This window comes from Cibotium barometz, chromosome 21 (assembly GCF_041138505.1).
Source record: "Cibotium barometz isolate CiBa-2024 chromosome 21, ASM4113850v1, whole genome shotgun sequence".
Taxonomy (NCBI): domain Eukaryota; kingdom Viridiplantae; phylum Streptophyta; class Polypodiopsida; order Cyatheales; family Cibotiaceae; genus Cibotium; species Cibotium barometz.
In genome coordinates, this window is record NC_141066.1 from 51,725,511 (window position 1) to 51,749,418 (window position 23,908).

General features: G+C 39.5%; 1 protein-coding gene across 1 annotated transcript; it reads left to right on the forward strand.

Moving 5' to 3' along the window:
- Window positions 1-7,363: 7,363 nt before the first annotated feature.
- LOC147627339 (uncharacterized) lies at window positions 7,364-11,213 on the forward strand. The gene is made up of 2 exons (XM_086815972.1): window positions 7,364-10,443; window positions 10,573-11,213. Exons 1-2 carry the CDS (start codon window positions 8,055-8,057, stop codon window positions 10,923-10,925), a joined length of 2,742 nt encoding a protein of 913 aa, XP_086672098.1. The 5' UTR covers window positions 7,364-8,054; the 3' UTR covers window positions 10,926-11,213.
- The last annotated feature ends 12,695 nt before the right edge of the window (window positions 11,214-23,908 follow it).

Here is a 23,908-nt window from a genome sequence, read left to right on the forward strand (position 1 = left end):
AGGAATATGACCCAAAACTAGAGGAGGCAAACCAAAGCAAGAAGGAGACTCTAAAGATCAAGATGGTGGGCTCATGACACTCTCAAGGGGTTTGATCCAAACTTCTCAAAACAAGTAAAGACAAAGGTCTAAAAAGGAAAGAGTAGATAAAGTTAATGAGTCCAATGAGCAAAACGTGAACGTGATTGCATGAAGATTTGACTCTAATACAGGAAGTCTAGACACTCAATCAGAAGGTAGAAGTAGTTTAGTCAATCAGAAGGTAGAAGTAGCACCAAAGCTTGAACAACAATTTTTTTTAGTGGAAGAGATTTTCAATGGGGATCAGCAATGTTGGTTGGGTAGGAGTGTAGTGGAAATGAAGGAAATTTTTGATGTGGAGTAACCTTTAGAAAGAAAGAATCAGGATAGAAAGACCTTAGAGTCTATGGGATAGGGGCTTGTATGATAGATATTTTTGAAGTGAAATTTTTAAGTGAAGCTCCACTGGAGAAATATTTTACAAGAATTTCTATCAAACAATATCATCTTTTATTCATAAAACCTTTAAAAACACCATCCTTGCTTCAACTTCTACATACAAATAGTGTATAATGTTTCTATGATAGAAGCCTCAATAGTAGGAACCCTCCAGGAACATTCCCAAATGGGGGAACCTTGTAGTGGCAACACTAACCCAAGGCACGACTAGTCGCTTGGATAACCTTGCCATATGCTTTTCTTATGCATCATGCTGTTATTTTAATGTGAAGCATATATGCACTTACATTTTAAGTGCATGCATTAGGCACTCTTTAATTGTTTTTATACAAAGGCACAACCTTGCCATATGCTTTTCTTATGCATCATGCTGTTATTTTAATGTGAAGCATATATGCACTTACATTTTAAGTGCATGCATTAGGCACTCTTTAATTGTTTTTATACAAAGGCACATGCATTGACATATCTATAACCTCATGATATGATAAAGCCCTGGAAGTTGACAACTACCATAGAGCTCACATGGCTGCTTAATAGATTTGTGACATGCCTCACACTGACACTAGTGGGGGGCCAAACTTTCGAGTCCCTAGATTTTTCTTCACCAACACATGAACCAACCTCCAAGACATTGCACTTCCTTGCATAGGTCATAGGATGGACCTACATCACACAGGGAGATATGCTAACCCCATTTATGATGATCAACTATGATCAACTATGGACAACTCCAATGGGCTCGGCCAAGAATATTTTTATGTAACCTAAATATTTACAAGTGATTTTTTAGCACTTAATGTATAACTACTTTTTTTCCTACCTAATGGTAATGATGTAAACAAGCGATGACTAAGCTAAGTGTAATGCCAGCATCAATGACATGCACATTAGTTGTCTAGAACACTTAACACTTATACACACTGTTTAGTCTAAGATTGAGAGCTCTTGACTTCTCTACTACCTTATCTCTTGTGTGTAAGTGATAGAGAGTGTGGCTCCTTGGCTATGAGGGGCATGTCCTTGGAGAGTAATCACAAACACCACGAGGGAAAATTGTGAAAGCTGTAACACTAGCTAGCTGCATCAACAAGAAATTGCATGGTGTTGGGAATTAACAAAGACTAGGGTGGAAAGAAGTATGGATTAATCATGTTGATTAAGCATGGAGAGCTACTAATATTAATTAACATAAGAGAGAAGTGCTAGATGCACACAAAAGAATAGCACAATAGCCAAAAGTTTGATTTCTCTGTTATTTGTTGAGGCTTTTAATGGGCACCAAAAGTACATCAAAATGAGCTCTCTATGTGGGATATTTGTATCTCATAGAACCTTTGCACACTCTATTTTTTGATGGATGATGATTTGTTATTTTTAGCATGAGACCTGCCTCTCTTGGGGAAGCTCTAAGGGTAGCAAACACCATCATCCCACGACAAACAAGTAAGTATTCTCATTGGTTTTGATTGATAGGATTCTGTATATATAATGGTTTAGCTTATCCCTTAATCTCATGAGTTTTTCTAAATAGCCACTGGCATTGTTGATGAGACTATAAATTCTAGAAGATTAAGAATTTTAAGAAGGACAAGGAAACAATGGAAAAAACAAGATAGAGGAAACATTGGAAAAAACAAGACAGAGGAAACAGTGGAAAAAACAAGACAAAGGATAGAAAGACAAAATAGAAGCTATAAAACCTTAGCTACCCAAATTTCAAAGGGAAGAGTGATGAAGATGTGGATGCTCGTGTCTTCTCATTTGATACCATAGTTTTTTCCACCAAATTTCTAGTAGCTCAAAAGATAGAGTTCTTTACAACAACACTAAGTGATAAAGCAGTCAATTTGGTACTAAAGAAACTAGTTGGTATGTGTAGTATGGTATGGTATGGCCCACTTCTAGACATTTGATGAGCTCAAGTGTGCTTTCTTAAAGAGGTTCTGGAAGGAAAAGACAATTCAAGTACTTGTGAAGTTGCAAAGACTGATGACCCAAAATAAAATGCCTTGGAAGACTATGCTACTAAGATTGGATCAAGTTGATAGACTGACGATATAAAGGAAAATGCCAGAGAAGACTATGATGCTGGGTTAAGAGCACTCCTAATGAGATTGGATCAAGTTGAAAGATTAGCATAACAACTACTCTAAGTCAATGGTTTATGGGAGGATTGTGAATGATGGTTTCAACAATTGTGGCCTTGTCTGACCTAGAAACTCTCACATTTGAGTAAGTGGTACAACAGGAGTAATGGGAGAAAAATCTTGAGGAAAATCAAGAAAGAGCCTAAAAGAAGAAGTTTGAGAAAAGAAAAGATAAAGAAGATGAGTCTTCAATGTTGGAATTTAGAGACGACACTTTTGACTTGGGCTCCAGTTCAGACACTGATGAAGAGGGTGAAAGCCCTAGAAGAATAAAGGAAGGAAGAAGGTTGTGGATGCTCATGAAGAACTGAAGGAAACCTTAGCCAAGCTTGTTAAAGGACACATAGAAAAGAACATACGAGGGTGAAATCCCTACAAGAAAAAAGGAAGAAAGAAGGTTATGGATGCTCATGAAAGAACTGAAGGCCATCCTAGCCATGCATGTCGGAGGACACATAAGAAAGAATAGATCCGGAGTGAGACATGATATCTAGTGAATGAAGTGTAAAACCCAAGGTCGCACTAAGGAGGAGCTTCTACTATTGCTCAACTGCATGTTGCAGACCATGGACAACTACTACTACAACACTAGGAATAGGAACCCAAGGGAGTGGTAGAAAGGCCACAAAGACAAGCTTAGCTTCCAGATGTGAAACCAAGTAGTGACATGACCAAAGAATTCATGTCAATTTAGACGAGGAGGAGGTGGAAGGTTCGAGCAAAGAGGAGTCGGATTGACCTTTCTCCATAGATGTGTACCAAGTAGCAACAACACCACATAATGCCCTTCAATTTGGACAAAGAGGAGGTGGAATGTTGGAGCATGATTGACTTGCTACTATTGCAATACACTTGGAGACATACAAATAGACTGTCCTATCTGGAATAGGCATCAACAGATTTCATTACAAGACACGAGAGAACAAAGTAATGTAGTTCTAGAAGGACATGGTTCAACTATGAACATGGTAAAACTAGATGCCATAACTGGGAGATTATTGCAAGAAAGGCCCCCAAGATTGTTGGTAGTTGTTATATGCACATTATGTGTGCATATACTAGGAGGCTAACACACATTAGGCTTGTGAGCATGGGAGCATGGGAACAATGACGGTAGGTGGGACAACAAAGGGTTTGTGACAAGGAGTGACCTAGACAATACAGGAGACCTTGTGCCTACAAGGAGTGATTTGGGCAATGCAAGAGAACTTGTGCCTAACAAGGAGTGATCTGGACAATGCACAAGGAATGATTAGGACAGTGTTGGAGAACTCGTGCCTACAGGGGCAAGCTGAGGGAACAATTCAGACAAGAACACTCTAGCCAAGAAAAGTTGTGCCTACAACTCGACAATGCACAAGGAATGATTTGGACAATGTAGGAGAACTCGTTCCTACAATGGACAAGAACACTCTAGCCAAGAAAAGATAAGAAATTGAAGCAGGCAAGAAACCACAAGGCATCATCATGGATGTATTGAATGAAAGGGTGCAAGAGTGTCAGAGAGTGCCCATAACAACCCATATAGCAGCAAAGGCTTCTTATTGTAGGAAAAACTTGAATGTAGACTAGAATCAAGACACATATAGAATTTTGACAAGAAACTATCAAGGACAAGAAAACTAGGAGCAAGGAGAGCTAAGCAAGAGAAGAAACAAGCGCTTGCACAAACAAGACAATAAGGGCATTGGAGTAGAATATGACCTATGAGAAGATCTTAGCAAGATGAAACTTACTATCACTCCATACCAATTCTTAAACTTGGTGCCTAGTAATAGGCAACGATGGTCCAAAAAATAGTTCCCACAAAGAAGTTGTTGGAACTTCCAAGGTTTGATGTTGAAGCCCTAGATATGGATTGTAAAAGGGTGGAGAAGGTATATGATTTCAACAGAATGGTTTTGGCATCTAGCTTATATAAATAGAATGATATGTATGTAAATGCCTACTTAGGGCTCAAATTATGGTTATTTTAATATAATATAAAACTTACTTACCAAAAAAAGTCCCTTGAAGGTTAAGAGTGTTTTAGACAAGTGTTATGCTATTTAAGAGTGTTTTAGAGAAGTGTGAAGCTATTTAATTGCAAATGTGATCTTTTTAGGTAGATGTGAAAAAGTACAACTCCTCACAATCTTTTCTCACTTATTTCTTATTAAGTTATAATTGCAAGCTCCTCTTCTTTTGCATGATATAGAAAAGCATTTTCTATTAACATTAGATAATTTTTAATAGATAATGGGTTAAATGATGCATGTGAGATTAGGATATTTTCCTCATTGCTTATATAACTTGGGTCTTTCTTGTGACATTGTGCAGAGTACGCAGGGAGTATGTGTGACATCATTGATTCCTTTGTTAGCCATTAAAAGGCTTGCTTAGAGCTCATGGGCTCCTCATCACCTTTCTCTTGATTCAAAGTCAATCCCAGAAGGGATGATAGGGAGGTTATCTGTCTCGTCCAACCTTGCAAACATTGTTCCTAGCTTCTATGGAAGAGTGTCCATGGTTGCCATGACCTGAATCTAGTCCTCAGAGAGTCACCAAGCTCTAGAAGAGACTCGTATCTTGGTTCTCATGTAACTATCTAACAATTCATTTACAACATTTGCACATTGACTGAAGTGGTTCGGATAGTTGTATCAAACTCACTGGTGAGAATGCCTCGACCCACACTCATTGGCAAGAATGACTTGACCCGTGTGGGATGAGTGTTCCCTATTTTTTATTCTATTTTCAAGGATTGTAGAGTGTGACCTTCTAATCAACAGCGGGTAGTATCGAGAAATTCCTAATAGCTTGCAATGGACAAAAAAATAGAGCTAAGCCCCCGTGGTACCAAATATGTTTAAGATAATAGCTTACATTAGCCTTCGCCTAGAGTTGCAAATGCAACTTTCCTATGTGGGTGTGCTAGCCCCTTTTGAGAAGAATGCACGGAAGAGGGTGAGCTTGTAAGCAAATACTTTACACACACACAAGAGTAGACAAACACACAAGAGAGAGAGATGGATGGCTAGATTTTCTTCTTTCTTCTTTCCTTTTTAACACATAAAGATAAGAGTACATATTATAATTCTACCACTAAAACATATAAGGTCCATGGTGTGAACCCGACTATATAGGCTAGCACTTTATAACTCTACCATAACTTTAGTAAACCAAAGTGGCTATAAAAACCACTACTAGCGTATCAACCATGTTAGTGGTGTAAGTGCGGAGATGTGATTCGATATCTCAACACTCTACCTTGAGCTCATTAACTCCATACCCTGCACTTCAAGTAAACTTCTAAACCTTTGAAACTTCTCTGTACCTAATGCCTTCTTATGAAGATGTTAGCTACATGTTTCTATGTGAAGATGTCAACCACCTATTTCTTTGTAAAAGATGTCAACCACCTATTTCTATGTGAAGATGTCAACCACCTATTTCTTTGTAAAAGATGTTAGCTACATGTTTCTATGTGAAGATGTCAACCACCTATTTCTTTGTAAAAGATGTTAGCCACATGTTTCCCTATGTTGATATAAAGCAAATCCACATCACCTACTAGAACCTTTTCCCTCACAAAATGATAAGGCACCTCAATGTGCTTCATCCTAGCACGATATCCTAGGTTGTTGGCCAGATGTATACTGTTGATGTTGTCATGATAAATGAGAACTACCCTATCCATGGACTCACCCATATCTGCAAGTCGAGTGTGGCAACCAAGCTATCTCACATGTCGCCATAGCAGTGTCCTTGTACTCAGCCTTTGCTTCTTGCTAATCTAACTAACAACATCACTCCCAAAAGAGAACATAAAGCTGCTAGTAGATCTTTTGTTTGAGACACTACTAGCCCAATCTACATATGTGTACCCATTTGCATTTGTGTATCCATGTGCATGTACTTGTACGCTAGCCTCATAAAGAAGTCCCTAATGTACTGTGGACTTTATATACCTGAGTATACTCCTAGTTGCATCTACATGTGGCTTTCTCGGGGCCTGCTTAAAAACTGACTCACCAGTCCAACCAAATAGCTCAAATTTGGTGTAGTGATAGCCATGTAGATCAAACTTCCTACTATGCACCTGCACATAAAAGGGTCCTCCAGAAGATCACCTATATCTGCAGACAACCACCTCGTGTCTGCTCCGATGGCACTGAGATTGGCTTACATGCTCTCATACTTGGACAACATATCCAGAGCAGTTTTCTCTTTGCAAAATCTAGATCCCATCATGTGATCTAATCATATCTATACCTAGGAAGTATCTCAGCTCACCCAAATCTTTCATTTCAAACTTCTTCTTAAGAAGCATCTTAACCTCATGAATGGCATCGTCATTTATCACCTTTATGATGATCAATTCATCAATATAAATGACTAGTAACACAATCATTTTCACTCTCTCACAGAAAGTGAGAAATCTACATTATACATGAAATCCAATAGTGACAATATACTCCCCTGTCTTGTATGACAGGTGCTTGCTTCAAGCCATACAAGGCTTTGTGCAACTTGCAAACAAAATATGGGTGTGCATGATCAGTTATTTGTGTCTCGTTATTAGTTACAATGTTTCCCATGTCCAGCTAAACTAGGTCATGAGAGATTCTCGTGACCTAGCCATCCATTTCCCAAGTGTGCCGATTTTGAGAGAGTTGGAGTTTTACTTTGAAACTAGGCCAGCATATCGGCTTGATGGAGTTATTTTTAGTGGGAAACCCATGCATATGTTTAATGCTTGTGCAACTTGCACGGCCTAGTTAATTGGGCTGTGGGGGAAAACGTTGTTAGATTAGAACTTCTTCAAATGTCAGAAAAGCCTTCTGAAATAGATATTCCTACTCCATAAAATTCAAAGTATAAAGTGTGAAGAAAATACTTGTTCAAAATCACAATTTCTTCCTCATGAAAATGATTGCTGTGAATTGTAGTGCTGGGTAGAGTCTAGACTGTGACTGGTGCTGTAGACAATGGAGACGCAATGACTGACTTGACTAGCAGGCTCTGGAGTCTACAGGTTCATGATCGGAGTCATGAGAAGAGGTAGTGCTGTACTAGTGCCTTGTCTTTCTTCATTTCTCATCAAGCAAGGTCGGAGGACTCCGGGCCATGCTGGTCGCACTCAGTGCTCGACCTCGGATCCACGGCGTGCACAGTCGACCTACTCGTTCTTCTTCCCTTTCTGACCCGCTCCTGTTACTCCTCCCTTGACCACCATTGGTTTTCATGCGGTGGGTAAGGATCTCATAGCTTTGTAGGGCTCGTGGGGTTTCAACATGAGCAGAGTTTGTGACGGTCTGAGAGCCAGGCTTAAAATGCCGCGCAGTTGAGGGACGCCTGTCTGGCCTCCTGCTAGTAGATTTGCGACGGAAAGATTAGAAAGGGAGAAACATGTAGATAACAACTGTGGGGGCAAAAGAGGAAATGGGCCGGAGCTTACCTGGGCAAGCATTTAGGGTTGGGTTTAGGGTTTGTCTGTTGCTCTGTTTCGTATTCTGCACAGCATGGTCGGCCTCTCTTGATCAAACGAAGAGGCTTCTTTTGAATCTGAAGGGCGATGGCTCTTCCTCCTGGATCACAACCGACAACAACCCTTGCAGCTGGAAAGGAGTGACGTGCAGCGGCACTGACGTGACCAACCTCTCCCTCTCGGGCTTCGATCTGCGCGGAACTATCTCGCCGGACATTGGCCTCCTGCGGTCTCTCACCACACTCGACCTCTCTAATAGCTCTCTCACAGGTAGTATCCCGCTCAATCTTTCCGATTGCATCAATCTTTCCCTTGTCAATCTGAGTTCGAATAAGCTCTCTGGTCCTATTCCTACTGGATTGAGAAAGGTGCACCTGCTCCAATTCCTAGACCTTTCGCAAAATCACCTCGGTGGCTCCATCCCAGATGGTCTCGGCAACCTCACCTCCTTAGAAATACTCAACCTTGATTCCAACAGTCTCAGTGGCAGAATACCTCAAGATTTCTCTGATCTAACGGCCATCACACAGTTGTATCTCTCAGGGAACCTTCTCACAGGCTCCATTCCACAAGGAATCAGTGGGCTTGTCAATCTAGAGATCTTCTCGGCATACCAGAATAACCTTAGCAGCCAAATTCCATTAATGAGCATGCTAAACCTCAAGTCTGTAAATCTGGCTTCAAATTTTCTGATAGGAGCAATTCCGCATAACTTGTGTGCATCCAGGAAGCTAAGTGTGCTTGTTCTGACTAGCAATCGCCTCGGTGGCTTCATACCTGAAGATTTGGGATCATGCACCACTCTGTCTAATTTGAGACTTGGGCAAAACTCTCTGAATGGAACAATTTCTGAGAGCTTTGGCAAGCTAGAAAACCTTGTCTACTTTGAAGCCAACCAGAATAATTTATCAGGTCAAATACCTTTAAATATCAGCAGTTGGAAGAATCTAAGCCTTCTCAACCTTGCTCACAACTCCCTAACTGGTGGCATTGCCCAATTGAGTCAGGCTGTTAACCTGCAGGAACTCCTGCTATCCAACAATAATTTTTCAGGATCAGTTCCACAAGAACTTTCACTGTGCAAAAATCTGAGTGTGCTTGACCTCAGTGAGAATCAATTGACCGGTTCTTTACCAGATAACATTTGCAGCTTATCCAAACTTACATACCTACAACTTGAGGGAAATTCCTTGTCTGGAGCAATCCCTTCTTCAATAGGAGACTGTGCACAGCTATTGGAGTTGCAGTTGGGAGACAATAAACTCAATGGAAGCATTCCATCACAGATTGGAAATCTGTTCAACCTCCAGGTTTCGCTCAATCTTAGCATAAATGAGTTGACAGGGAGCATCCCAGATAGCCTTGGGAAATTGTCTAGGCTAGTCTCCTTGGATCTCTCACACAATCAACTTTCAGGTTCAATTCCTGCTGTCCTGGGCAACATGATGAGTTTGTTGAACTGGAACTTCTCCAACAACTTGTTGACTGGGCCCGTGCCACCTACTGGGCCACAGTTTAACAGCTCTGCCAGCAGTTTTGCCAATAATACTGGACTTTGTGGTCTTCCTTTGCCTCCATGTCCATATGCATCCCAAAGCTCTAAAGGAAAGCGAAACGCTGTTACCTTCTGGAAGGCTGCTGGAATTGCCACAGCTTGTGCAGCTGTGGCACTGATTATTATATCAGGCTTAGCTTTTGGCGTGATGCACAAGCATCATTTTTCATCAGCAGTAGGTGCAACACCACCATTCACCATCAACCGCCTCTTTTCTGATGATGTAGAGCGAGCCATCGACTTTGACAGCATCAAGGAAGCGACCGGCAGCAATTCTAATGTGATTGGCAGAAATCATTTCAGCACTATCTACAAGGCAGTCATGCCCTCAGGTTTGATCCTAGCTGCCAAGAAGCTCCATTCAGCAGAGAAAGGTATAGTTATCCATCAACGGAAGATGATTTTTGAGCTGAACAAAATGTGGAAGTTCTATCATGAGAACATCATGCAACCGGTGGGCTATTACCTAGAGAATGATCTTGCCATCATTATCTATGATTTTGTACCTTCATGCAGCCTCGGCCAAAAGCTTCATAAGAATTTTGAAAGTTTGCTATCTTGGTCCAGCCGCTATGAAATAGCCATAGGAGCAGCACGAGGCTTAGCTTTTCTTCATCACTCTTGCAATCCACCCATGACACACATGGATGTCAGTTCTAACAACATATATCTGGGTCCTAATTTTGAGGTAAAAGTAGGAGATGTGGAGGTCACCAAGCTGTTGGATCCTTCCAAGCACACAGGGAGCATAAGTGCTGTGGCTGGATCATTTGGCTACATTGCTCCAGGTGTGGTTTTCTAAGGCTTCCTTTGCCTTGTTGCAAAGCATGCATTTACTATGTATGTGACCTTAAGATGCCTTTTTTCCACACTGCTTTATAGATGTACTTACTGGTTCTTTAATTGCTTTGTGGCAGAATATGCATTCACTATGCGTGTGACATTAGCCAGCAATATCTACAGCTTTGGTGTTGTTCTGTTGGAGCTTCTCACCGGCAGACGCCCGGTCGATGAATCTTTCGGGGAAGGTTTGGATCTTGTAAGATGGGTCCATGGAGCATCATTGAGAGGGGAGATGCCTGAGCAGATCTTGGATGCGAGGATAAGCGGCCAGTCTTTTGCTTCTTGCCAGGAGATGCTTGCCGTTCTAAAGGTGGCCTTGTTGTGCACAAATTCTTCTCCTTTGAAAAGGCCTCGAATGAAGAAAGTATTGGAGATGCTTCAAGAAGCAAAGCTGCTAGCAGAAGCACATTCACCCACCAGTTCATAGCCTCTCTACTTGTAGTATCTCAAGTGGCCATTGGTTTGTGCAGCCTTTTGTGTACAGTAGGGTTATAGCTCAAGTGCTGAAGATGGGACTGTAAACTTTTGTTTTTTTTTTTGGGCTTTGAACTACTGAAGTGTAGTTAGGGAGTGTCAATCAATATAGCCAACAGAGAAGAGATATGGTTTTGGATAAGAACATAGCTTATACTAAAGAGCTTTGGTTCTGATGTAACAATTCTGTTGCTTGTGGTGTGTGGTACTGTTGGAATACATTTCTGGTGTTTTGTGGGAATCTCACTCTCTCTTTCTCTGGATTTTACATCATTTAAAAGATGATACTGTGGCCGTTGGATGTTTTCTAACAGTTGAAAGTCAGTGTAAACTGGCTTCTTGGGAAGAATGGGTATATCATCCTGGATGCATCGGATGCATACGGGTGTCATGGATTGTGACAGAAACCTGTTTTTTGTTTGGATGTTCTCTCCTATTTCTTTCAGTGAAGTTTGCTTTTTACTTAAAAATACTGTTTTGCTTTTCTAGCATACTTGCATGTTTATTGTCGTGTGGATGACTACCATGAAGTTATAAATTGCACATTCTTATAAGGTGAATTTGGGCATGTTCCTGGATTCATCTAAGTATATCTTGTTTACTTGGCTATACATTTGCATATGTCCTATGCATGGTGTAATTTGTATCAATAGAGAAGGACAATGATGTAAGCATCTATTATCGAGGATAACAGTGAGTGCTCTCTTCTTAATCGTGCACACCTCTTAGCCAGTGAGCTAGCTTGCAGGATGGGACGAAAACACGCACATAGACGGCACTCCTGGACCCTTTGCCATCATCCGTGTAAGGAGGCATGTCGTGTCACTGCCCTTCCCTGGTCTACATCTCCTAACTTCTGAGCTGGTTGTGTGCCTGATCTTTCCACAAGCAACGATTCTTTAACCAAATTTATGATATCCTCAACTTCCAGAGGGTTCAGGAGAGGGTTGATGTATGTCACTGCTTTCTAACAGGGTATGACTTGCCCTCATCAAGATCAGCCAATGTGTGTAGGAGAGCACAATCTAGACTCGCCACATTTGTAGCAGGTTAGTTTGTGAAGTGTAGCTTCCCTATGGCACCTTCAAGAGAGGGGGAACTGTGTTACTGGGAGGTTTTTCCTGTTTTGAAAATAGAGAGCCATGGCAACTGCGAGCTGTTTTTGTAATGAATCTTTTCCCAACATCATGGTCCCTGGTAGGTGGATGGCGATGTCAGCACTGCAGGGCACAGTTGGAGGCAGACCAACTGAAATTTGACACTTGTCATCAAATTATATTTTGACAGACCAACTGAAATTTGACACTTGTCATCAAATTATATTTTGACAGACGAGCACTCCTAGGATGGCTTCTGTAATAAGCATTTCCGGCTCTTCATTGGAGCTGGGAGGAGGATGGGACTGTTCAGGAGGAAGATGGGACTGCTGCTTACCTAGGGCCATGATGTGCAGACCCCATACAATACATGGGGTGGCATTGTACATGCAGGCTGTGCTCACTAGCCTCAGAGGCCATAGAGATCTCTAAAACAAATCCCTGATATCATCGGCATTCTTAAAAATAAAAATAAAAATTGGTGACTACTAGAAAGGAGCAAATTAATATGCAAGGACCCCTCATATCTTCTACGAAACGAGGGTAAGGTAACTATCGGGTGTCCTTCTGGGGATTGAACCTAATACCTCTAGGTTACAAGCCACCCCCATCAACCACTAGAACAAGTGCCTGATGTTAATATCATGGGCATTCTTCCTTCAGGATTCATGTAGGTTATTTAATGTAGACATTTCAGTAAAGATGGAGTCAATTATGAGGTAGGCCGGGCAAATGCGGATGCCTCAGCACAAATGGAATTGATTGCGAGGGAGGCTAGGCAAATGATGAAGCAGTCCCTAAAAAGGCTAATGAGCCATGAACCGGAGGTCCAGAAGAAGAAGACCTCTAAGAGCATGCAAAAATGCAATGCATGATCAGTTGTTAAGGGCAACAATGTCATGACCATTTAAAGTGGTTCGGATGATAGCTCTAAAGCTACCTCCCTCTTGACAGAGACAACAATGAGCGATCTCTTGTTATAGCCATCTCTTCTCATAGAGAAACCTCATTGATTATGAAAATCTTGTGGAGAAACTAAAGGAGCACCCAACCCCGTGTTGGAGAAAGAGAGAATGAAGTAAGGCCAAGAGCTTGTGAGGAAGATATAAACTGCACTAGAGACAGTACTTGAGTGAATGGTCGAGTACGCACCAATGACCCTACATGTGTCAATCCTTGATCCCATCCTAGAGCCAACCATAGAACCAATGAGAACCTCAGTGCCTACCAAAGGCCTTGACTAAGACTGTAACCATCCTTAAGAGGGTGCAAAAAGAGCCAGTTCAAAAGCCTCTACCTCTAGAACTAATCCGACCAAATTTCACATTGCTACTTGAAAAATGTAAATGTAGCCACGGTGAGAGATCATTACCCATTGCTTATACTGAACATGTACTTGAAAGGGTAGCATAAAAAGAATTGTATAGCTTCTTAGATGGATTTTTAGTATACAACCAAGTATCAATAGATCCCAAAGACCAACATAAGATACCTTCATTATAGAGGATAGAACTTTTGCATATAAAGTAATGCCATTTGGAATTACAAATGTGCCAACTATTTCCAATGACTGATGTTCTTTGCATATAAGGATTTCCTATAGAAATTCTTAAAGGTCTTCATGGATGCTCTGTGTGAACTCGAATTGGAGAAGAGAGAAAAGGCTAAAACTCACTCAAATGTGAAACCACATGGCCACAATGTTTTCTCATGATATTTTATATCTAAGAAACCATTCTTCTACAATTTCATAGATATTTCATCATCATGATTCTCAGAATCATGCATGTAGTTCATTTATGAAGACGAATAGTCTTCAACTGGCCAATCATCCTTGTCTACTACAATTAAAGGAAGTAGTGCTCAGTGAGTAAACTTTTACTCACCCAACTAATGGAAACCTCGTCATCGAAACCTTCCAAGTATATCTTCAGATGGGCAGGGACCATGGTAGGTGTATGTTTGACCCATGCTATAACCCATCACCTAGAATTCCTTAAAGTTTAGTCTATCCACTAGAGCAGCTAATGTCTCGTCCAAATAGCCGCTAACCCTTCAAAATAAAAAGCTCCACAACCTCGCAAGTTGACTAAATCCGTTCAATCCTCTCCAAATGTTTCGACTGCAATAGCTCTAACTAGAGTTTAAGAATAAAAAAAGCATGTGGGAAGTAAAGCAGGTTAGGTCACTATAAAATCCTCTAACAATCTGCAAAGAGACACATTAAACAAAAAAGATGTGCTCATAGGGCTTTCTTGTCAATGCTCCTCTGGACCTCTACCTCTCTTCTTCCAAACAGCCATGTAACTACCAAAAAAAAACAATCACATGCAATGGCCTCCATCCCAATTAGGATTCCATTTGTTATTAACATTTTCATCTATTAACAAGTTTTTTATTCATCCCTCTAGAGAATCAAAGGCATGTAACAATTACTTAAAAACACCAAGTATACATTGTCCCTCAACAATGTCTTTAATCTAATCATGAGGACGTGATCGCAACATCAGAAAGGGGGGATGTTCACCTATTTTATGGTTAACAAGGTTGCCACACCTAATTATATGCCAAAGCATTAGTAATCTACATCAAATATCAAGGACAGACACACCAAACTCATGTATAAACAAGCCATGAAACAATGGTGTCCAAATCTCAAACTTGGATAGGTACTGTTATATGTACATTATGTGTGCTATGTTATATACACATTATGTGTGCATATACTAGGAGGCTAACCCACATTAGGCTTGTGAGCATGGGAGCATGGGAACAAGCTCTAGTGGAGCATGGGTTAGGACTAACCTTAAGGTTTAAGGTTAGGGTCAGGCATCCAAGGGTCACACATGAGGAATGGAAAGTCAAGAGTCACTTGAGGGCCCTCCTATATAATAGGGGCATGGGGCACACTCAAGGGGGGCTTGGAGGCTAGGAAGCTTGAGGCTTATGCTATGGTGCAATTCATCAACACATATCAACAAAAAAATAACATTTTATTAGTAAATATTAAAATTTACTTAAAAAATCAACAACAATTAATCGATTTGGTGATTGGAACGTGTGTAACTACAATTCAATGGACGAATCGACGTTGCGGGGAAATTCCGTGAGTTAATGCTATTTTTTTCTATTTTTTATGGTTAAAATCAAGCATTAATGGATTTTTTTTTCAAAAATACCATAAATTTTATGGTGGATATTTTTGAGAGAATGGATTCCCTGAATTTTTGGAGTTTTTAGAAATTTTTTCTATTTTTTTAGGAATTTTTTGAGCATTTTTTAATTTAAAATGTATTTTTATACATTTTTTGCGGGTTTTTCCGTAGGAATGCGATCAAATTTATGTCAATTTCTACTGAAATTCAGTAGGGAACAGCGTGTTGATGCATGAGATGCTCTCCCGTGTGCGTGGGACTCTCTTCGCCTCTCAAATCTCATTTTTTCTTCTTTTTTCTAGGAGAAAATCTCTTTAAAATGATTTTTTTAAAACACTAATCATAATTAATGAAAATTATGATTAAAAAGTTTAATTAAAGATTAAGCTAATCTCTCTGATTGAGAGAGAGAGAGAGAGAGAGAGAGAGAGAGAGAGAGAGAGAGAGAAGAGATTGGAGGAAATAGATGGAAATGGAGAGGAAAGGGAGGAGAGAGGGGAGGAGAGAAGAGAGAGCGAGAGAGAGAGAGAGAGAGAGAGAGAGAGAGAAGAGATTGGAGGAAATAGATGGAAATGGAGAGGAAAGGGAGGAGAGAGGGGAGAAGAGAGAGTCCCTCTCTCTCTCTCTCATATCCATGCGCAGGCGACGGGAGGGGGGGCTGCGCACAGCAGCCGGCAGAAAAAAACGCCCCCCCCCCCCTTCAAAAATCAAAAAACTGATTAAGCTTAAAAAGCTTATTTGTATGTTTTTTATTTTTTTTTAAAAATGAGTGTATTATTATTTAAAAAAAGCTTTTGAATTTATTTCAGAAAAAAGCTTGAATAAAGCCTGAAAAATACTGAAAAATTTGAGATTTGAGGGAAAAATTCTCTAAAAATTCTTTCTTGAAAATTTTTGGCTTTTCATCTTCCGGAAAACCTTTGGCTTTCCGTTTTCCCGAAACCTTTTGGCTTTCCGAATTCCGGAAAAACTTTTGACCTTCCGTATTCCGGAAACCTTTGACCTTTCACATTCCGTTTTTTTTTTTGTCTTTTCATTTTCCCAAAACTTTTGGCTTTTCGTATTCCGGGAAAACCGTTGGAATTCCAAAATTTTTTGATCGTTTGTATTCTAAATGCGTTCGGGGTAATTTAAAATTTTCAAAAAATTCCTGAAAATTAGTGGAAACTTAGACAAAGGTTATTTTAAATTTCGGGAAAATGTGGGGTTGGTGTTTGGCATGTGGTGTGTCCATTGGGGCGCCCGTGACCATTTAAATTCCTTTAAAATTATATTTTTTGACCCAAAAAATTAGAAAAATCCATTAAAATTAAAAATTTTCATTGGATTTGAGAATTGTCGGGCGAAATTGGAAATTTCGTGAACGATGGGATTCTCAGGGAAAATTAGAAAATCTCTAGAAATTATTTTTAGAAATTCTAAAAATTGATATTTTTTAAATATCAATGGTATTTTGGCAAATTTAATTGCTAAAATTTTTTTGAAAAAATATAGGTTTGGAATGCCATAGGATAGGTTTGGTGGAATTCAAAATTATTATATTTTGAGGTCCTATAAAATTAGAAAAATTAGAAAAAATCATGATAATTCTTTTTCTCGAGAATTTAATATTTTCGAGGGTTATTTAATGTTGAAGTACGTTTCCTCGTGCTGACATTAGATAGATGCGGGTTATTCGTATATTATTAATATGATTATATCTCGTATTAATGGATATTTATGTTTGGATTAATTCTAAACGATGTATTCATGATTTTTTTACCATTGTTTAGCCATTCTTTTTGGACATGTTCCTTAATTTCTTTTGATGGCTATAATTTTCGTTCAAAGTGTGTTTCACCTTTGACATTTTTCCATGATAATTTATTTTGGCACTTATTAAAGTGTGGATTGTGCTTAATTTCTTAAGCCTAAGACAAACGCTATCATGGGTTAGTTGATCGGTTTGTTTTGGTGGATTTTTATTGGATGTTTTCCAAGTTTTATATGGACTCATGAGGTTCTGCCTAGATCACTTGTGTCTAGGGATTTCTTATTGAGTGCTATACACATGTGTTGCACTTTCTTACTTTGGAGTTTTATTTGAACAACATAACGTTCATATACTCCGGATTGATGAGTTGGCCACCAATTTTAATGCTTCTTTTGGCATGATTACTGTCCATTAGATGGTATGCATTGATTTTTATGATCAACTATGGTTTTTATGGATTCGAGGAGCTTCTATGCTTTTATCCATGGTTTTATAAGGATCTTTTAATCTTTTGAATAATTACATGTGCTTTGAAGGTAGCGTTTGCCTTTGTTTTTTACACTTAATTTTGGAGTATATTTTTTATACTCTTGTATATATTCCAACTCGGATACCTAGTTACTTATATATCTAGGTGAGTTATTTTTCTACCCTAACTTTATTTTGGGTAGTTATCATTAGAAAGGCGCCAATAATTCAATTTCTTTTCTAAATGATATACTCAGAAGGATTTATTCCTTGATGTAGTCTCAAGTATATAGAGACAGGTTTAGTATGTGAAAGTCTGGATAAGACCATCTTATTTCTTTTATACAGGATTTTTTTCATATTTTCCTAGATGACATACTAGGGAGTTTCAAATTATTAAGGTATATATGGGTGGTATCATGGTGGTATGGGACGCTAGTGATCCCTCACATATATTATCTTATGGGATAATTTGGACTCAAGATTGTTGCTTTGCTTACATCACTTAGCATGTTGACCTCAACATTCGAAGACAATCTTATTTTCTAAATTCACTAGAAGTTATAGTGTGGGCATTCTCTAGATAAACTTCGTTTATCTATAGCCTGCATGTTTTGATGAGTGTAATCTCGTCGGCATTTTCACTTGTTGAAATCTCTTTCTTTAGAGTTCAAACAAGTTTATCTTGTTGTGTTCGGATAAGGAAATTTGGATTCTTCCGTTGTTGGCATTTCTTTCTCTAGTTCCGTACTTTAGGTGATTTATATAGTCAACCTGATTGTTTACGGATGGACATATGTAACTCATCGAGACGTTGATGACTCTCTATGTTGATATGGGTAACTCGAGACGTCGATTATTCCATATGCAGATGTGGGTATGTCGGGGCGCCGATGAATCCCTGGTTTCTACTGTTATAATGCCATGCTTTCCTACTTTATTCCGAAAGGTTTACAACGAGGAAGTTACTTTGAATGTGAATTGCTCTAATCATCCACAGTAGTCTGATGGGCAAACAGAGTGTATGAATCAGATTGTGGAGTATATGCTTCATGCATGTCTCTAGAAAATCATCATGGAATTTGCCTATAACAGTTCTAAATTTACGTTTATTATTTTTTAGTCCGTGCATACTTATGTATGGGTATTAACCCAGGGCACCTATTGATGTCAGTCTTAAGGACATCGAGCTTGATGCATCGAGGGATTTCTTGCGAGATATGCAGGAAATTCTGACCGAAGCTCGGGATTCTATCAGGAGTGCTCATGATAGGGCACGGTTTTATGCTGATAGGGGACGCTCATCTTGGTCTTTTGAACCAGGAGCGTTGGTTTATTTTAATGTTCCTAAAGATTCTCAGACTTTGTCAATGGAAAAATGCTCGAATTTATCTCCTAGATATTGTGGTCCATTTCGAGTTATATATCGGATTGGCACGGTTGCGTATGAACTAAAACTACCTCCAATTGTTAGAGTTCATCCAGTCTTTCATATCGATAGATTGAAAGGGAAACTGGGAGGTGAGGATGACACAGTTACTCCTCAAGAACTCGTTGAAGTCGATGAATTATCCTATGTTCCACATGAACCTGATAAGGTACTTGAATTCAGGGAAAGGAAACTTTATAGTTGACTAATCCCTGAGGTTAAAATAAGGTGGAAAGATAGGGAAATTGAGAATTCGACTTGGGAGTCGGTTGAGATTGTTCAGCGCAGTTCTTCTTCTTTTCATTGCAAGAGTGCAATGTTTTGAGAGAGGGGAAGTATGTTATATGTACATTATGTGTGCTATGTTATATACACATTATGTGTGCATATACTAGGAGGCTAACCCACATTAGGCTTGTGAACATGGGAGCATGGGAACAAGCTCTAGTGGAGCATGGGTTAGGACTAACCGTAGGGTTTAAGGTTAGGGTCAGGCATCCAAGGGTCACACATGAGGAATGGAAAGTCGAGTCACTTGAGGGCCCTCCTATATAACTCATATGAATCAACAACGGTGAACTTCCAAAGAGTGTAATTTGTCCCATTTAACTCTTCATCACCACCAAAAGGTAGAGTGTGGTTGTGCTATTTACAGGTTGGGCCATCTCTCCAAATCTTCTTTCAAAGCAAACTGCCAAAAATAAGCTTTGCCTAGAGCCTATCCTTTGATAACATATAAAAATTCATAATATAAAAAGTTGGATAAACATAATACAAAGCACTGAATTGTAGAAAGAAGTGGAGAGAATAATATTACTGGTTGTAAAAACTTGATTGTAAAAACTGAGTGTCCGCCCACCGATGTGCTCTAGGTAAGATGGCGATCTAGATAGACTTTGGATGAAGGATATCTTGCTTACAAGAGTGCTTGAACACAATAAGCTCGATGATGAACTAAGGCTACCAAAGTATTCTATATATAGTGCCCAAGATCAACATGGACGTAGGAGGTTGGCTATGTCAGCCTCCAAAATGATGAATTGGTCGCATCATTTAACTAGGACCATATTAGACTATAACACAATCTTTAGGGACTACGTCAGCTCCCACAGCCATCTAACACCCTCTAAACCCTCAAATGGGTCCCACAACTTGAGAAAAGCACGTCCTTAGTTTACTATCCAGTAGTTACTAAGCATGGGGCACACTCAAGGGGGGCTTGGAGGCTAGGAAGCTTGAGGCTTATGCTATGGTCTCTTGTGTAGAGATCCATATCTACTCATCTACCATTTCACACTATAGCTACATGCTATTGGATTGGAGTTATACCTCTTGATGGTATGGGACATCAAGGTAGAGGTATGATGTATTTCATTTATGATTCATGTGTGCATCCGTTGGGCTCGGGGGTGGTTGGGTGGTTGAGTTTATGCCTGATTTATGCATGTTTATGCATAACAATTATCTAGAGAGATCTTAGGGTTTTAACAGGTACCCTAAAGGTCCAATGAATAATTAATGACATTTCCCACTCCAAGAGCGTGTAGTAGTGAGCTAGTATGTTCTCGCTAATGTTGTAATGCATCGATGTATTATGAGATGAAGCAATGTACAAGAAATAGGCCAAATAGAAGCTTTGGGTGCCTATTCAACCACAATTCAAGTGTGTGTGAACCACTTATAGCCATGTATGTAAGGCAATTTCTCTCATAATGCAAGTACACTCTCCCATTATGCAAATGAACTTTCCCTCTTGCAAAACCTCTCTAATGCATAGTGAGTGTGTAAAAGTGATTTGAGCTGAGAGAAGGGAGTAGTGCTGGTAGTGCAACGGGACGGTGTGACAATACTCGCGGGAGAAGGTGAATGGTAGGCTACCCATGGTAGTGTTGAGTTTGAAGACCTCAAGGGTTATGATCTCACCCATCAGAAAGATTCTCACGACAGGTTGAGGTGAGTGCAATGTTAAGGCTAGGAGATAGCTTCGAGAAAACCACTAAGCTCTATGTGTCATGAGGATAGGAGATAGCTTCGAGGGAACCACTCACCTCTACTCACCTTAACGTGTTGTGTGGGGATCTTTTCGATAGCTAAGCTCATAATTCTTAAGGTCTCTCCAAGCTCAATACCGCCATGGGTAGCCAATTTTAAGGCTAGGAGATAGCTTTGAGAAACCACTTACCTCTACTTGCCTCAACGTGTCATGGGGATCTTTTCAATGGCCGAGCTCGAAACCCTTGAGGTCTCCAAGCTCAACACTACCATGGGTAGCTTACCATTCACCTTCTCCCACGAGCATTGGCACACCATCGTGTTGCACTACGGGCACTACTCCCTTCTCTCACCTCAAATCACTCACACACACTCACTAGCATGCATTAGAGAGAAGATTAGAGAGAGGTTTTGAAAGAGAGAAAACTCAATTGTACAATGGAAGAGTGTACTTGCATTATGAGAGAAATTGCCTTATGTACATAGCCATCCTTGACATTTAATATAGATTACTCATGCTTTGGCATACAATTGGGTGTGGCAATCTTGTTAGCCATAAGATGGGTTAACACTAATTTGGTTAGCAATCCTTTAAGCAAGAAAGATTCAATAGCATACAAGAAAGTAAGAAGAGAGAAGAGAAGATCTCACAAGTATTCTTTTGCAAAAGGAAATGATTTTGTATTGTTTATTGTCAAAAATGACATATATAAGTGACAAGTTTTCACACTAGACCTTCTAAACTTAAAAATAATCTGACCTCTGTTACTAGTCTTAAAAGCAAGTACGTACACAAAGTCCTAAGACTTTCCTTTTTTGACATTAGGTACAAGGTAAGGCTGCTTTATATGTTCCAATGTTGTCTTATAAAAGATAAGTGCCCGTTCGAGTGGGTAAGATGGTAAAGTGTCTCTTATGATAGTTCGGATAGGTGAAACCATGTTAGCCTACGGAATGGTTAACAATCCTCTATGTGAAGAGGAGTAAGAATTGATCATTGTTCTATACGTTGATGACATGCTGCTCAAATGCCCTACTAATGAGAAGAAGATTTCAGCCTTCATGAAGACTAAATTACATGTGTCATTTGAGATAACAGGTTTTGGCTCGCTGCATTATTATTTAGCCATACATCTTATGTAGCATAATGATGATGGTATTGTGATGTTGCAGTCAAAGTACATAAAGAGACTGCTTATATGGCTTAGTCTTGAAGGCTGTAAGCATGTTGCTACACCAAGGTTAGGTATGTGGTTCTTCATTATGTTGATGTGTGCACTTGGGCTCGAGGGTGGTCATGTGGATGAGTATATGCCTGGATTATGTGTGTTTATGCATAATGATTAGCTAGAGAGATCTTTAGGGTTTTAACACTCGTTACATGAGAGATTAGTACATCTTTACACACGACAATGTGACACATATGCTCGCAAAGGCTCTCTCTCATGAGAGAGGTTAGAAGCTTTTTGCAAAGCTTTAGCCTTATTGCTATTTGGGGATTGATCAGCCACAATATGATCCCTCTACAAGTTCATACCATTAATGTAGGGGAGATTTGTTACCTATATGGTAGTGATGTGTGGAAGTAGGCTAATAATGGATTGGGGTGCGTTTTCCCTCCTTAAGAGATTTTTCTCCCGAACATGTGCATACACTCTTATGACTGTGTGTAAGTGACCTCATTATGTCACTTCACTTGTACTTCACTCACTCTCATCAATCTACTTTAAGTGTTTTGTTTCTCTGTATTTGATATTAATTTCAATTAATACTTGCATCTACAACAACAACAATAAAATTACTTCTCTTTATATTTATATCACTCGTTTAGGCTTTTCTTTCATAAACCTAGCTTTTGAGTCTAGCCTTCTTTTCCTATCTATCCCGTACCCTAACACCCCACATAACAAAACTTTATGCTATCCATTTTATTTAGCTCTAACTAAAAGTATGTCTACAACTCGACCTAGCCTTCTTTACAAATCTAAAACAACACACCTTTCAAACCTCTTGTAAATCTGTCCTTCTTCAAAATACAGATTTAAGCATTGATGAATATACCTTGTCATGTCAACTCACAATCCACATCACAATGCCCATGTTCTTATTAACATGCCACCCTCCCTTATCAAACACCTACACATGGTAAATTCATTCATTTCACCCACAAATAGTATGATATGGGAAGGGGAGGGTAAACACTCCTTGCATGGCTCTTTGCTTGCTAGTAGTAGAATAAATGCTGGATGGGGTAGTGTAGAAGGCCAAGATACAATGACATTATTTTTAAGCATTGTTTTGGTCCTGTTCGTGTGCATGTTTTATTAATTCTTTGGTAATAGGATAGCACTAAGATCGTTGATCTAAATGCCAAGTTAATTGTAGTTACACATTTGTTTTGAACAAAAGTATTAGTAAATCAATGTTCTTGATTTTAGCTGAGCATTTTTCCCTTCTCATTCTTTAACTTTCAAAAAAATGAAAAACTTGTGTTCGTACCTTTTATTAAGAATGTGGACTACAATATTAACTACCTCAATCCTCTTGAGCATACTTTGAGCCATCTCCATGGCAATGTAATTTTAGCATGTTGCAATGCCGTTTTACTTTGATTAATTATGAGGGTTATCTACCCAACTACCATGTCAGTCATTTTGCTTTAAGCACTAGTTTATCAAACTACCATGCCATTCACACGATCTCTGTTCTAGTACAAATAGTAGTACACCAACATTGTAAAATCACATCAATAACCTTCAACAAACCATTGCACAAAAAACTTGAAACCATTGCTAGGCAACATGCCATGGAACCCTTTCTGCGATCATCAACTACCCTTTATTATGCAGACAACATTTACAAGGGCTGTCAACAATGCTAGAGTACGCCAGAACAAGGGCCAATTAGCAACGCAAGGAACATGTGCATCTGCCTGTTATACAGCAATTAAAGGGCTGTCCCAATCAACGGGCTAAGCATAATCCCCATTTGCCAAGGATATACTTCATTAGATGATAGCATTCATCTAATCCCCATCATCAT

What these genes read in the sequence shown, in the direction of transcription:
- LOC147627339 (XM_086815972.1), top strand. Translation starts at nt 8,055, where the DNA reads ATGGGCCGGAGCTTACCTGGGCAAGCATTTAGGGTTGGGTTTAGGGTT. An exon ending in ATTTGGCTACATTGCTCCAG is followed by an intron (nt 10,444 to 10,572) that starts GTGTGGTTTTCT and finishes GCTTTGTGGCAG; the next exon opens with AATATGCATTCACTATGCGT.